The sequence below is a fragment of the Azolla caroliniana genome, unplaced genomic scaffold (assembly GCF_043228905.1).
Source record: "Azolla caroliniana isolate FFs.n. ecotype wild unplaced genomic scaffold, voAzoCaro1.0.p SCAF_3, whole genome shotgun sequence".
NCBI lineage: Eukaryota > Viridiplantae > Streptophyta > Polypodiopsida > Salviniales > Salviniaceae > Azolla > Azolla caroliniana.
This window is the reverse complement of record NW_028230438.1, coordinates 22,165,890-22,180,834: the sequence shown is the minus strand read 5'-3', so window position 1 is coordinate 22,180,834 and position 14,945 is coordinate 22,165,890. Positions and strand designations below refer to the sequence as shown.

The 14,945-nt window shown below is 36.3% G+C and overlaps 1 protein-coding gene across 2 annotated transcripts in view; it reads right to left on the bottom strand.

Moving 5' to 3' along the window:
- DCP5 (decapping 5) overlaps nucleotides 1–14,945 on the bottom strand; it is a 39,023-nt gene that overhangs the window by 21,993 nt on the left and 2,085 nt on the right. The window contains exons 2-9 of one of the 2 annotated variants that reach the window (XM_087317081.1): nucleotides 12,971–13,304; nucleotides 11,828–11,928; nucleotides 11,659–11,742; nucleotides 10,601–11,395; nucleotides 8,942–9,019; nucleotides 8,707–8,862; nucleotides 8,166–8,279; nucleotides 6,905–7,583 (exon numbers count right to left, since the gene is read on the bottom strand). In XM_087317081.1, coding sequence (XP_087173207.1) covers nucleotides 7,431–7,583; nucleotides 8,166–8,279; nucleotides 8,707–8,862; nucleotides 8,942–9,019; nucleotides 10,601–11,395; nucleotides 11,659–11,742; nucleotides 11,828–11,928; nucleotides 12,971–13,112 — 1,623 coding nt within the window. In that variant the 5' untranslated portion in view covers nucleotides 13,113–13,304 and the 3' untranslated portion in view covers nucleotides 6,905–7,430. Of the gene's footprint in view, nucleotides 1–6,904; nucleotides 7,584–8,165; nucleotides 8,280–8,706; nucleotides 8,863–8,941; nucleotides 9,020–10,600; nucleotides 11,396–11,658; nucleotides 11,743–11,827; nucleotides 11,929–12,970; nucleotides 13,305–14,945 lie in introns of those variants that run through there. The other variant, XM_087317080.1, reaches the window with a different exon arrangement.

The following is a 14,945-nucleotide window of genomic DNA, read 5'->3' as shown; positions in this document are numbered from 1 at the left end:
CTCTATATATAATATGGCCTTTGGGCCATTTCATTCCTGTTATATATGGCCTTCAAAATAATAATTTTCACACGGTGATCTTCTCTTTCTTCTGCCTTTGAAGGATCATGAAAGGAATTACGTCAGGTGACACACTTCGATAAATTGAACTCCTTGGATGTCAATGGGGGTGCACACATCTTATGACCAAAAATTCCATACCATTGTCTTGTACATAGGCTAAGGTCTCTTGAATATCAATAGTAGCTCGTACTAGAACATCAATCACATAGTCTGATTTTGTTGTACAAAACACTACAATGATCTTCATTTTTGGAACATAAACGGAAATGAAATCTTTGTCGAGATTTATAAAAGTATTACTCTTAACTTGAAAAGCATTGTTAAATAAAACTTGAGTCCTTGGGAAGAGTCATGGTGTAAGAAAGGTACATATTTCTCTAAAATTCTTATGGTAGTGGATCTCTAGAGAACTTGTTCCAATTCTCGATGTGAATTCATCAATGTGGTTGTAATGAATAGCCTATTTTCCTTCCTTACAACAAAGGTGCATTGCTACCATCAAATCTACCAATAAAGGCCCATTCACTTTAGATTTGATAACTCGTCCCAATATATCCTCTAGGAAATGTCAATTTGTAAATACGAGAATTTCGATAGTCGTCAATTTTTCTTTAAATTAACATTGCACAGAACGAAGAAATGGCGCTAATCCACCTAAAACCCAAGAGAAGGTGAGAGACAGATCCAAGTCCCCCATTGGTGTCCCTTACAATTGAGTACAAGAGTTCATACATGGATTCTACGTTGGATTTAAAGAAGGAACCATATCTATATGGGTTAAAACTTAGGCCCTTGTATGTTGCATACTTCAAGTTCCTTTTTTTAATAAGTGACCAAGTGATGAAAACTCTAAAGTTGTTTCCCACAATAGAATAATTGAGATAACTCAACCCTCACCCTTTATTGGGCATTAATTAGCTCACACCTAACCCTAAGGTTAAAGAACTTAGTTAAATGTTCGTAACAAATAAGAAACAATATTTCTTAGATATGGCATGGTACTTGGAAAGTTTGTTGACTCGATCGTTTCTTCATGCATTACCCCATGTAGTTTGTCATGATTGTACTAGCCATAAGAAATCGAGCAATGGTATGTGCCATTTTCGCTTTTTTGGTACATCTGTTGAGATATTTGGGGATCCATAGCATCCCAATAGGATGTAGCTGTGGATGAGGAGGCTGCATGCATCATTCCAATACCATACGCATAATTAGTGATAATGTCACACCCAATGGCCGTATCAGCTCTGTAATTATTAAGATGAAGAAACCAAGATGGAATAATCTACACACTAGTAGTATAGAAGAAAGCTCTTATCTTCTGCCGTAATTTACAGTTAAATGGATTGGAATAATGCTTTTCGAGTTTCTCGTTTGCTTTGATCCTAACTTGCTTTCCATTGGATGAAGGTCAAAGCTTACTATTCCCAATCTGCGCCTGCTGCTATGCAACTAGTATAAGCGGTCATTATTAAAGTATCTACCCATTTCTGTCTGCAGCCAAATTAGTTACTTGAAGCTTGGCCACCTTAATCGGTTTCGGATTGGTACATACCCAAACACACACACACACACACACACACACAGATTAATATTCTCTCAATTAAATTGGTTTGAATTATTTCCGAATCATTGATTATAATTATTAGTATTCCCAAAACATTGAGTATAATTAATCTTAATGACATGGCTGCATCATCATCCCGGCATTATCACGAGAACCGTCCGCCGCATCCGTAAGAAGTGGAGGACAGAGGAAGTTCTTGCAGCGTGCAAGAAATCCAGAGCGGCTCTGGATGTCTTGAATCCGCTCATTCAGGTGTCTAATGTTCAGAACCTCTTCCTGGTCATAGATTGGAGCAACCACTGATCATCCTCGATTACACAGTCTTTCCTTAGGAGGACGATTATACCTCAATACCCTCTGTAATTGCTGCGGTGATCGATGCACTCTCTCAGTCCGGCCTTCCGTTCCTTTAGGACATGGATTCTGCCATCGAAGCCCAGCTGGAGAGGAACCGGCGCAGGTTCATATTAGGAGATCTTGAGAGAGTACCGGCGAAGTCAATGCGGTAGTTCATTTGTGGAGATGCATATGCGGGAAAGACTACCCTCCTATCCACCATGTGTTTGGGAATATGTGTTGGGAATCGGGATGATTAAAATTTCAAAGACAATTAACAGTTGATAAACAATGGATGAAACCACAATACGAAAATGAGAGAATACACCGAGATTTAACGTGGAAAACCCAAATTTGGGAAAAACCACGGGAACCTTACGTTCCGAAACAAATTCACTATTTTCTGAGTATACAAAGGTGTTGACAGCCTCTAGAGCTTACTTTAGAGATAGGCAAATATATTTGAAGGCTACCACCTTGGATACAATATTCACCCTACCAGATAGGATAAACAACAGGAAATAAACCAAAAACACAGAACAAATAAACCTATTAGAAGTGGACAGAAGAGTTGTTGTGACTCTTTTGGGTAGTCCAGACAACACCTCGTTAGATCTTTGTCTTTACACTTGCAACGAGTTCTCGCTCTCGATCACCCTGTTCTCGAGCTCTCACACTTGTTTATGTTTTCTTGCAGAAACTTTGTTGTGTTTTTCTCACACGCCTCTTCTTCTCGAATCTTTGTTTTTCCAGCCTTAGTTATGTTCACTCATGTGTAGTTTTTCTTTGTAACGCGCTCTGTTTTCTCTGTCTTTCTCTCACTTTTTCCCTCTCTGCGTTTTTCTTTCTATGCCTTCTTTTTATCAGCCTTTTTGGAGTAACGTCTCCTCTTTTCGTATTTGCATCCACACATAGACATACAAAACACACACACACACAAGAAGAAAAAAGGACACATAAAAAATGTACATATATATATATATATTAATAAACATACAAAATTTTCCTTTCTTTAGCTCTAAGTCGATTCGGCGTCCCGCCGAATCAACGCTCAGCCTGAATCGATGCCCAGCCGATTCAACACTCAGCCTGAATTAGTATGTTGGTAGCTGGCTCTCAGCCGACTCCATGACATGGGCTCCACATGAGTGGATAGACCCAACACCATGCACTCTATCTACGAAAGGGTTCTGACTGGTGGTGGAGGCACATTAATCCAGTCTATGGATTGGAAGAGAAAACAGAGCAAGAATTTGACGTGAGCTTTAGTTATTGGCTCAAGTTCCTTGCCTCCAAATTTCGCAAATCCAAGACTCCTCTTAAAGTGATTGTAGTATTCACCCGTGCTGATCAAATGAGCTCATTGCAAGTCCCATGTCAAATACAATTGGTTCACTTCGATCCAAGTTCAAAGAGGTCATTCAGATAGACGACACCACTTTCGAAGTGGATGCAAGAAAGAGGGGTTCCGTAAAACATCTCTCCCAACATATTTTTAACATCGTCGAGCAAATGCTTCAAGGTGTTATGGTTTATGATATTTGCACGGAAGTAGGCCAGCATCTATCAAAGCATTTCGCGACATCAAACCAAAGAATCATCACTTGGTCAAAGTTTAGTGAAATCTGCAAGCCTATATTCCTAGAAGACACGTTGGAACTTGTCACCAAAGATGGAGTGAAGGGGTCTTTGTTGATAGATTTGATGGAAGCAATGCATCTTTGTTGCAAGGTGTTGGATAACCATGACCAGTCAACCAGGAATAAGTATATGCTCTTTATCCCAGCCACATTGACATTAGATCCCATTGGAGGAGGATTATTTGTCGGTATGTATCAACTACTCAAATGGACAACCTTAGACACAAGCACTTCAAATGATTGAAATCCGTATGTATATATGGGTAGAAGACTAGAATGTGAAAATGCAAACCTCACATTGCTTACTCCAGGATTGTTCCCAAGGATTTAAGCGGTATTTAGCAATATTTTCCAAGAAGAGGGTAACGCTGATATCAATCTTGGCAAAGATTTCATTTCTATCTATGTGCGAAACATGGAGATCATCGTGGTGTTTTGTAAAGCAAAATTAGACCATGTGATAGATGTGTTGGTTCGGGCATCAAATCCTAATACCTAACAAACATATATGGAAGGCAATTTAGACTATGTTTAAGTAAATGTCATCAACCATTTGATTAAAATATGTGCACAACTCACTGGAAATCAAGGTGTTAAGTTATCGAGAGTGTTATTCAACCTGACTCCTTCCATGACCCATCAAAGCCTGAACATAAGGAAGATCACTGCATTAAAATCACTAGTTTGAAGGAAAAGTAAAGGAGGCAACTTGAGCAAGGTGAGCAAGAATGTCATGTTTGGAAGAAATGGAAGTATATGGGTAAATGTTCAACAAACTCATTCATTGATATCCTTGGTTCCAAGAATTATTCGGAGGTCATCATGTCTTGTAAAGCGTGGTTGGAGGAGGTGAAAGATATATTATTGCAGATGGATGATGTCAATGGATACAAGCAACATCAAAGTAATTGTTGTGTGTCCATGACTAACTTGAAAAATAGCCAAGATTTAGAAAGTAATTGGATGAAATACATAGTAGCCTGAAAGATCTGAGGAAAGATGTGCCGAGCAAGGTTGGAGAAGTTGTAGACAAGTTACTAAAGTTTGTCATGGAGTCTGAGGCTGAGAAGCAGCTACCTCGTTTCGTCATCCTTACTAGTGATGGTGTGAACAATATAAGGAAGCTGGTGACTACAGTATCAGGAGGCCATGTTTCATCTATAAGAGTTCAGCTCTGTTGCGAGGAGAAAACGTCCCCACGCCCACTAGAAAACCAACCTGGCGTCACAATTACCTGTTTGTTAGAGCCTCTTAAAGAGGGGCTGGAGAGAGCTCTTCCATATGTTAATGGTTTAGTTTGGATATTGACTACAACTGCTAAGCTCGGCATTAACTCTGCCATTCCCATTGCAGGTACTTTTGTAAAAGATCATTCATTTGCCCAACTTAAATTGCCAAAAAACTACCCTCTACCTGCACCATCATCAAGCATCTCTCATATCCGGCCAACAATATTGCAGTCTGCCAAAGAATGGCAAAAATGCTTGGCTTCCATGTTGAAGCACAAATATGGGGTTGTCACAAACGAAATCATATCCGATCAGTTTCATCTCAAGCGTGCCACCTACGAGGAAGAAGGTAGTAATATTCAGGTCGCATGTTTATGTTATAAACTCTTATCAAGAACAACCACCATTCCCACTAGATTAAATTCTATCCTACTCAAGGAGATGTGAATAACAAAAGGCAAGAAGGATCTCATTCGTTTGAAATGCCTCAGACTTGCAAAAGGCATCGTTATGTATATAAACAATAACTATTGCGTTACAATAAAATGATGAATAATTTTTTACTTGGAACGGTTGGAGGTTTTTCCTCTTTATTTGTCATCTTTTTCCACTAATGATGCCTCTTTCTTGACTACGATGCATCCTTAAGTCATGTATTGAGTAGTGTCTTATTCACATATTTAATTTATTTTAGGAGCACATTATATATTTTATCACAAAGTTTGTATGCTAAAGGCCAGGTTTTAATTTTAGCATTCCCTTGATGTTGAGTTTAAGCTTGTTCCAAAAGTAATCTATAGTGTGTCGAAGTTGCCAAATCATGCGATCTATATAACTAATCTCTTCTTAAATAATTCCTCTCAATCCACACTAGTCTCTCTAAACATAGTGCACACACTACAACAAAATGTAGCATTACCTAGGACACAAGCCAGAACATAGCCATTAAATTGTTATTACGTGGTTTGCTAGTTTAACTAATCAAGTAAGCTTGGTTTAGGTTGAACATAGCCATTAAATTGTTATTAAGTGGTTTGCCAGTTTAACTAATCAAGTAAGCTTCATTTAGGTTGCACTTTTGGTTGGTTCTGAGCCACTAGAAACATGCCAAACCATGTTAAACTGGTTAAGCTGGTTAGTCCATTTGCTTTTATTAGCCTCCTCCACCCCTATACCTAAGGCTAGTTTAAATTGGATACATAAAGAGTGGTAGAGGCCACATGGTACACCCTTACACCTAAACCCCAATTACATATTTATAGCTATTTGTTCCAATATCTATATCTGTATATTCTCAATGATGAATCCCACTGCAATGTTATTCCTAATCATAATGATCATTGTTGTGTATGTATAAGAAATCAGTTAATTGACAACCAACAAAAAATTCCTACAGAATGATGGATTTCTTCATTAGACTAATAAGCATGTGTATGTTTGTTAGTTCTAGGGCAACATGAAAAATTAGTTAGTTCATTTACACTCCAATCAGACGACATTTAAAAGTGTGAGACCACATTTGAGAGTAATAAATAAACAAAACCAATGAATAAACAAGAATAAGGAAACAAAATAAAACATATTGCCATATAATCTTTCTGATTGATATACTACACAAACAAAACCAATGAATAAACGAGAATAAGGAAACAAACTAAAACCTATTGCCATATAACGTTTCTAATTGATGTACTACACAAGCATCTTGGTATTCCAACATTTACTGTTCTGGTACCCTACTACATTATTACCTCACATTCCTGAAAGAGTTTCATCCTGACTAGACTTTCCACATCAGATTAAAACATTCAACCCTCCAAAGAGGCATCTAACAAACTAAAACCTGTAGCCATCTTTCCCATTGACATATTACACAAACATCTTCGTTTTTCAATATTTATTGTTCAATGGTAACCCACATCATTAGCTTCACACCTACATATTCCTGAAAACCTTTTATTTTGGACATACTTTCTACCCCACATACAGCTGAGGTCACTAAGATCTCCTACAATTACCACACAAAATTAAAATCTCACAGATTAACAAAAGGAAAAATTAACAAACAAAAAACAAATACGTAATCTTTCGATTCGTTTATATTGCAGAAGCACATATATTCACTGTTACCCTGCTGTTTAAACAGTTTACACAATACCTAAACAATAGGTAGGTGAATCATATTTCTGACAAGTCTTTGCCAGACCTGAAAGCTCAACAACTTGATTAAGAGAAACTCAAGTTATCACTTCTCCTTTAGGCTGGCCATAAGAAGCTTAAACATGGCCAAGGGAGATCAAAACTTAGATCTGACTTTTATCTGGTAACAGGAAACACCCATCTGAAAAAAACCATTATAAACAGCCCCCTATTTGCAAATCTAAAATACTACACCAGCATAGTTACTAGAGGTCATGCAGATTAACATCATGACAAACAAAAAAAAGGTCATGAGCTAAAATCATGACGAACCAAAAAACCTAAATCATAATAGTTCAAAAAGAAAAGTGAAATGTAAACAAACGAAATTAGTGAAATCATGTTGCTGAAATTTAGAAGTAAGATGTGGTAATGCGCTGTAATTGCTTGCATGCGTTAGTAAGATTGTGGATACCGTGAGGTACTCCTTCCTCGTCCTCCATATGCATTTCCTCTTCCTCCTCCATAGTAGCCTCCTCTATTTCCACCTCGGAAACCACCACGCCCTCCACGCCCACCATGATGTCTTACAGAAAATTTTCCGAAGGTCTGGTTCAAAAACAAAATGTTCAACTGGATTATTCCTTTAATTTTATAATCTCAAATTGCCATTATATTTTGTGTGGATCCCAGTTTCAGGGAGTGAAAGAAAGATCGGACAATACTAGGCATTTATAAAAAAGAATTCAAATTGAAGGACATCCATGCGTTGTTCAGGTCTTTCCCTAATTATGTTTCTACGTGATTGGTTAACATATTTTTCATATGAAAAAGGAAAAAGAAAAAAACCAATGAAATACCCCTGATCTTTTTTTTAGCTTACCAAATGCCCATGAGCAATTATTATTTCAGCAAATACCCCTGGTTGACTCTCTAAACAGTTTTTTTCAGTGTTTTTGCATATAGAAAACACATCTTATATACACCTTAAGGCAGCTATAACATTGGTATTAGCAGAAGCATCGAGTGTAACCTTGGTCAAAACAGAGTACCTCTCACCCAAATTTTTATCTTTTATAACAATTACTAACAGCTTTAATTAAAGACACGGATAACTAAAGCTCTAAGTAAGTTATAGTTATAGCAAATTTGGTATCTTTCGTTATATATGGAAAGAGAATCAACACTAACCTCAGTATCAAGTCTCCGCTGCTCTGAGAATCTAGGCCTCTCAATTTGCCCACTTCTATCAAACACATTGGATGATAGAGAATCAAAGAAATCATCCTTCACATAGGCAGCAGGCTGGAACAAAACATTAAGGTGTTATTAAATGAATGCCAATGCAGGTTTGACTGATTTGTACAGTATTACATATGTTCCTCCATTGATACTTACAAATTTTACAAGACTCTAGCACGATAACGAGACACTAATACCATGCTTAGCTTAATCATCAAGTTTTTCTAGGAATCGGAACATATTAGAAAATGGGGTACGGCGACCAATAAAATAGTGCCAAGCATATTTAGCACTATGGTCAAAAAAAACAATTTTTATCAGAAAACGAAGTTGGATGGAGGGATCTTCTATGGCATCCAAATTTAAGGCAGCTTATAATATTTACTTGAGCTCTACTTAGGCTGGTCTATAGCTCAAACCAATGAAGATCCTAAATATTTTAAGAAATGACTGTAAGGTAAAACCACATCATCAAAATGAAGAATATTACAGCATGAGAAACATCCTCCTCTTCATGGTGATAGTCCTCCGATATCTCCTCTACGCCAGCCTTCCCTAGCTCTCCCCAAACTTCATCTTTATTAAACTTTTCGTTCATTGCCATAAAATCGAAGTCTTCAGCAAACTTATTACGTGATTGAGAATTCTGCATATAAATAACAAGTAATGAGAATGCAATCCACAGCCTCGCAGATTTTACCACGTCTGAATTAATAAATACTAACCATTATTCCATAGCCCCTGCCTCTCCCTCTCCCTCTCTGCATATGCATATGCACTGTGTTGATTGACGAATCATGTCCCTAAAGCAAAAAGAAACAAAATCATGAACATAAGATAGCTTGTCATGGAAATTCTAAAGCATCATCTATACACCATATAAAGGAGATGTTTTAATGGTAGTCAGTGTATATATGGGGAGACAATTTAGAAAAAACCTAAAGCTAATATCATTATCATTATTTACAAAAAACAGAGGAGAGATGTTACGTGAAAAAGTACATCTGCTCTTTCCCCGGTAGCAGAAAGTAAGAGGAGGTTAGAAAAGACAGAGGAAGGTTTTCATGGAGCATGCATAGTGCCAAATGGGGGTGAAATAACCAACTCTATTTGGTCTATGTATCAACCAACTTGAAGCGGTCATCCAAAAATTTATAGGCAAACACAAGGAAAAACCAGCTCTGCAGCATGTGACATATTTGAAGCAAGGGATGCAAAACTGTTTAAATATGTTGCTTACTTTATGTGACCATTGTCTCCCCCTCAGAATCGACATGCCCAATCAACACATTTTGCACATGTCTAATCAGGAGAAAGAAATCCAGCATACACAATACTATGACTTTTAACATCATGTACCATTTATGTGAAACCCAAAGATGGAAGATAAGAGCAATACTAATGCGTTGCATTCATGATGCAGACTGCCATTTGGAACTGGGGTTTAAGGAGGCAGACTTTCGGCAAGCTCATGGAATGAAATAGAATAAATATAAATGAAACTTCTATAGCACCATTTCGGGTTAGGTGCACAACTCATTGCTACAAACTAGTAGAAAAAAGTGAGTTGAATGTCCATGACAGAGTTTACAAGCATGCTTTAAAAGTAAGAACGATTTATCAAAATCATCAACCCAAGAGCGAAGGAGAAATTGGATGTTTATCATTAAAAAACTGCAAGAGCAAAAACAGTGATCCTAAACATCTCTTCCAGCCGTGATACTTTGTTGGTGTCAAAAAGCATCATTCAGCAAGGAATCAATTAGACATCACAAAGCGAGTGTACTGTATCTTATCTTATGATATATTATGTTCATCTAGAACTCAATATTCGAGTATTTTTTGGCCTTGTAATTTTTTGCAAGCTTTGTAAGAGAGAGACCCCTGGCCGATCACATAAGGAGTGGTTAAATATCTGAGAGAGAGCAAAAGAGAGGTTGCCTTGAGAGGCATCTGCTTGAGAGCAATTGGTTTAAGAGAGTCATTATCTAAAGGAAGCTGAGATGGAGAAGCAGAAAGAAGAAAGAGATATTAACGTCTTTAAAGAGGCCAAATGACCTATAAGACCAAACAAGAGATTACAAGTTAAGTGTTGTCTCGTCTTTCAGAACAACAAATCGGTTTGAGTGAGCAAGAAAGAGAATAAAGGTTTTCATCAAGATGTTCCAGAAAGGGCAATAGAGAGCAAGGTTGGATTGGTATTGAGATAAAGATGGAGACACATTTCCTTGAGAGAGAGGAGGAAAGTTTCGTTTGAGAGAGGTCCTCCCGAACAAGTTGCAACAATGTGTCATATAAGTGAAAAGAAGATGCACCATATGATTCTAAAGCTAATTATCTACCAAATAATAACCTAAAAATACATAATAAAAACCAAAGTGTACCTGATCTTGGCGAACTGAACTCGCGGGCAATGGCAATAAGGGTTTATCCGAGGTATGTTGTGACTGAGATTCTAAAGCCAGAATGCTCTCTTTTGTTGAATACGCTTCAGCACCAGTGCGGTCAAATAAAGGAGGTTGGCTTTGAGAATCAATATCTGAGCTTCTGGAATGGTTCAACAATGGTCCTTGTTTACTACTTTGGGTAGCCGAAGTACCAACAGACTGAACCTCCAACAGATTTGCTTCCCCTGTATGCAAAGCTAATTTTGATGCCACTGCAACCCCAGTGGTTCTCTCTTCTACAGTTGATGACACATTTGTATACTCTAATGAGCTTGACATTTGCAAGCTTGAGGAAATGCCTGCTGACAATGGAAGTTCCAACGAATCTGATGGTGAGTCTTTAGTACTCTCATTAGGCAAAGATGATGACACTGGCAGAGATGTGGATGTAGAGAAGGGTTCTTGAATCATTTGAGCTTGTGCCAAATAGTTTGGTGTTAACGTGGATGGTGTCTGAAGAGGAATTTGAGATTGTTGCTGAGGCGGCGGCCTATAATAGTTTGGCCAATACATTGGCAATGGGGCAGTTCCATTGGTAGCAGAGTGCATTTGTGACATATTCCATGATCCCATACCTCCATAGGGTGGGTATGAATAGGGAATACCATTCTGATAAGCAGGTGAAGGAATGTCCGAATATGGTCCAGAATTGGTTAGATCAGTGGGATTGGTTCCAGCTGTGGAGCCAGTGTTAAGACTAGATGAAGGTGGCAGTATTGGTGGTGTTTGTGACTGCACAATAAACAAGGAAGTTATCATAGATGAGGTTAGGATGAAATGTTTACTATCAGAAATCGGCAGTTAAAAATAAAGCAATGCCATAATCCTGTAAATTTGCATCCTTAGGCATCCTTATCATATAAAGGTTCATCCCAACTATCAAATTAAATTTCAAACTTGAGGCCAAAATCCACATTATATAAAGGTTATAATCAATATTCTCATCAAAAATTCAGGAGTTCTATTAATAGTAAGGCATTCAAAAAATACGAAACCTGCACAGAAATTATAGCTGGATCATGATGTCCCTGAGGTGGCGGAGCTGCTCGTGTTGGTGGTGAAGACTTAACCTGCAAGTCCTGTACAATGGAGGAGAATCTTTGTACCCATCGTGAAATAAATAAAAAAATCGTAATTAAGTGATAAGATAAAAATTGAATCTACTTTAATATCTGTTCCACGGAAGATGATGTAATCATAGACTTTATCACTTGAAGGGATCTGGGGACCATCTTTCTTTCTTCCTTCTGTTCCAAAGGATCTTACTGCAGCCAAAAACAAGCCTCATTAAGATACCAGTTCAAACTCGTAAAACTTTACAGTGCTATTTGTAGATTCCGACAAGTAAAAAATATATTTCTATTGCGGAGTCCACAATCTACTAACATAAAAGCGTCGCTCTTAAATAGTTTTGTAAAAGAAAACGATTAATTAATAATACAAGAAGTAAACTACATGTAACAGGTAAGAGAAAACTCATAACGATATGACCATTGAAGGCAGAGTTACTAAAAGTAGTTTAATAACCAACCACAATAGCTTTTTCAAAGAAATTCCTACCAACAAACAGAAAGTAGCTAGTTACCAAATTTTATTTTGAAAAACACAATGAGCTATTCTCTAAAAGAAAAACCTCCCACAATAATTTATGGCATTACGAAGGATGGGAATTATTTTAATTAAGGCAATAACAATAAAATAGAAAGGTAATTAAATAGTTATTGAAGGAAATATACCATTCAACCGAAAAAACTTGCTAATGTCCAAATTATATGAAAAATGTACAAATTCGTGTTAAACAGATTACATAAATTTATCCCTAAGAATAGAAATAGATTCTATATTAAACTTTATGCTCTCGGCTTTTATGGTTTCTATCAACATGTTAGAGACCATAATCAATTTTACATATTGCTTCAAGGTATGCTAGGGAGACTATGCTCCACCAGGATCAAAAAATTGTGAGATTAATTAAAATCACCTAGTTTTGGTTATTTACTTCTTATAATTTATGTCGGTGTATTAATATAAGCACTGAATGGAAGCAGTTTGAAAATCAAAAATAGAGAACAACATGCCTCACAAATATGTCATCACATATCAGCAAATTATTATGAAAAATAATGGTTCACTTACGCCTGAGGATAACCCATTGATTAATGCAGATAATGCAAAGTGTTCAGAAGGCATTACAATAAATTCGTGTTTGTTTAAGAAGCATGTGCTATTTCCAAATGCCTTAGATTAGCAAAAGGTTGATCAGTTTGTGAAAAAATGATAGAATATTGAGATTGCTTAAGAGCATACCATCCTGAAGGGCAATGTTAGAATTTACAGTATCAACTGTATAGAGGATTCCTTCATAGCGAATTTCACTTTTGGATGTGAGGCTGATCAAACTGCCGATATATGAATCAGCTGCTCCACCTCCATTACCAGTATCTCCCATTCTTATGAAGGACCAGATCTCAAAAGGCAATATTGGAGGCTCTCTGAATCCGTTATGTACAAAAGTCCAAACTCAAGTACTAGTATTGTACATACAAATGCCGATTCTTTCTTTTTTCCTTCTTCTGATGATGATTTAAGGAACAAGATGCGCTGACTGAAATATCTTCGAAAAATATCAAGTATGAGAAACCTGGTATATAAAACCAATAACTTGTTAGAAAAACATTATTCAGATTCTCAAACTTTTTAGATGGAAACTATAAATTATCAAAATAATATATCTACTAATTGGTAGACCTTGATAAAGTGATAGTGTATCAAGGTTAGGGAAAATAAAATATCTGGTTTGACAAACCAGACAGATGGAAACTTTATTTAGTTAGATAAAACCAAATATCTGGTTTCATAGACCCAATGCATGCAATACCTACTAGTTAGGAAGAAAAATATATGGTTTCAAAGACTTGATAAATGGAAAGCCTAAGTGTTTAGAAAAAAAACTCTCCATTTTCACCGACCTGATGAATGGACACCCGAACTAATCAGAGACAAGAAAACCTAGTTTAACAGACTTAATATGTGGAAAACATAGCTGGTTATGAAAAATTAAAATATCCAGAAACGTGAACTGTTTAGAAAAAAGAAAAAGATCCAGTTTAACAAACCTAATAGACGGAACCCCTACCTGGTTAGGTAAAAGAAAAATATCCGGTTTTACAAAACTAATAAGATGGAAACCCTAGCTTTTTGGAAATATATATATATATATACTTTTACTTATACTAATATTTATACATATGATTATACATAAATTTATATATATTTTTACATTTAGATTTTTATTTATTTTTATTTATTTTTATTTATTTATGTCTTCACAGATCTGATTCATAGAGACTATAACTGGTAAGGAAAAACCAAATATCTAATTTCACAGACCTGATAAGTGGAAACCCTAACTGGTCAGAAAAAAAATCTGGTTTCATAGGCATCGTATATAGAAACGTCATCTGGCTACAAAATTATATGTCTAGTTTCAAAGAGCCAACATATGCAAATCCTGACTAGTTAGAAAATACCAAATTTCTGGTGCACATCTGAATAATAGAAACCCTAACTGGTTAGAAACAAGAGCTGAAGTAAGACTAGTACTATCACAGCCATAAAAACTATATCATAGTTTTGTTTCATTTAAGTTACATTGAAGTGACAGTGTTTCATCAACGAAAAGAATACAATTATTACGCATACAGACCTGATAGATGGAAATTCTAACTGACAGATGACAATTTACATAGCAATTTGAACATATTTCCTCTCCAGAAACCCATTTTGGTTAGAACACAGTGTCTGAATGTATGGAAGTAAAGTACTAAATCTCTATTTCGTTACTGTTGTTTCAATTAAATTGCATAAAAATAACAATAGGCCAACGGTTCGGTTCAGTTCAGGTTCGGGTTTTTTTAAAAGGTTCGGTTCGGTTTCAACAGATAGAAACCTTGGTTTAAACGGTTTAACAGTTTCTTTTTTTTCTTTTTTTTTTAAATTTAAAATTTTTATTTTTAAACAATCTTTTAAATTTCATGCCTTATTCTCACATTTTAGGAAAATCTTTACAATTTTGAAAATTTTAATAATGAAATATTTTAAATTTTTAAAATCTTAAATTTTGACCTAAGCTGAAAACCGAAACCAAACCACAAAACCGCAGTTTTATCGGTTTAATGACTTAACGGTTTGAAAAAAATTTAATGGTTTGGTTTCGTGGTTTCGTGGTTCCATTCAGGTTTCTAAATTTTTAAACGGTTCAGTTTTGACACTCTTGAACCAA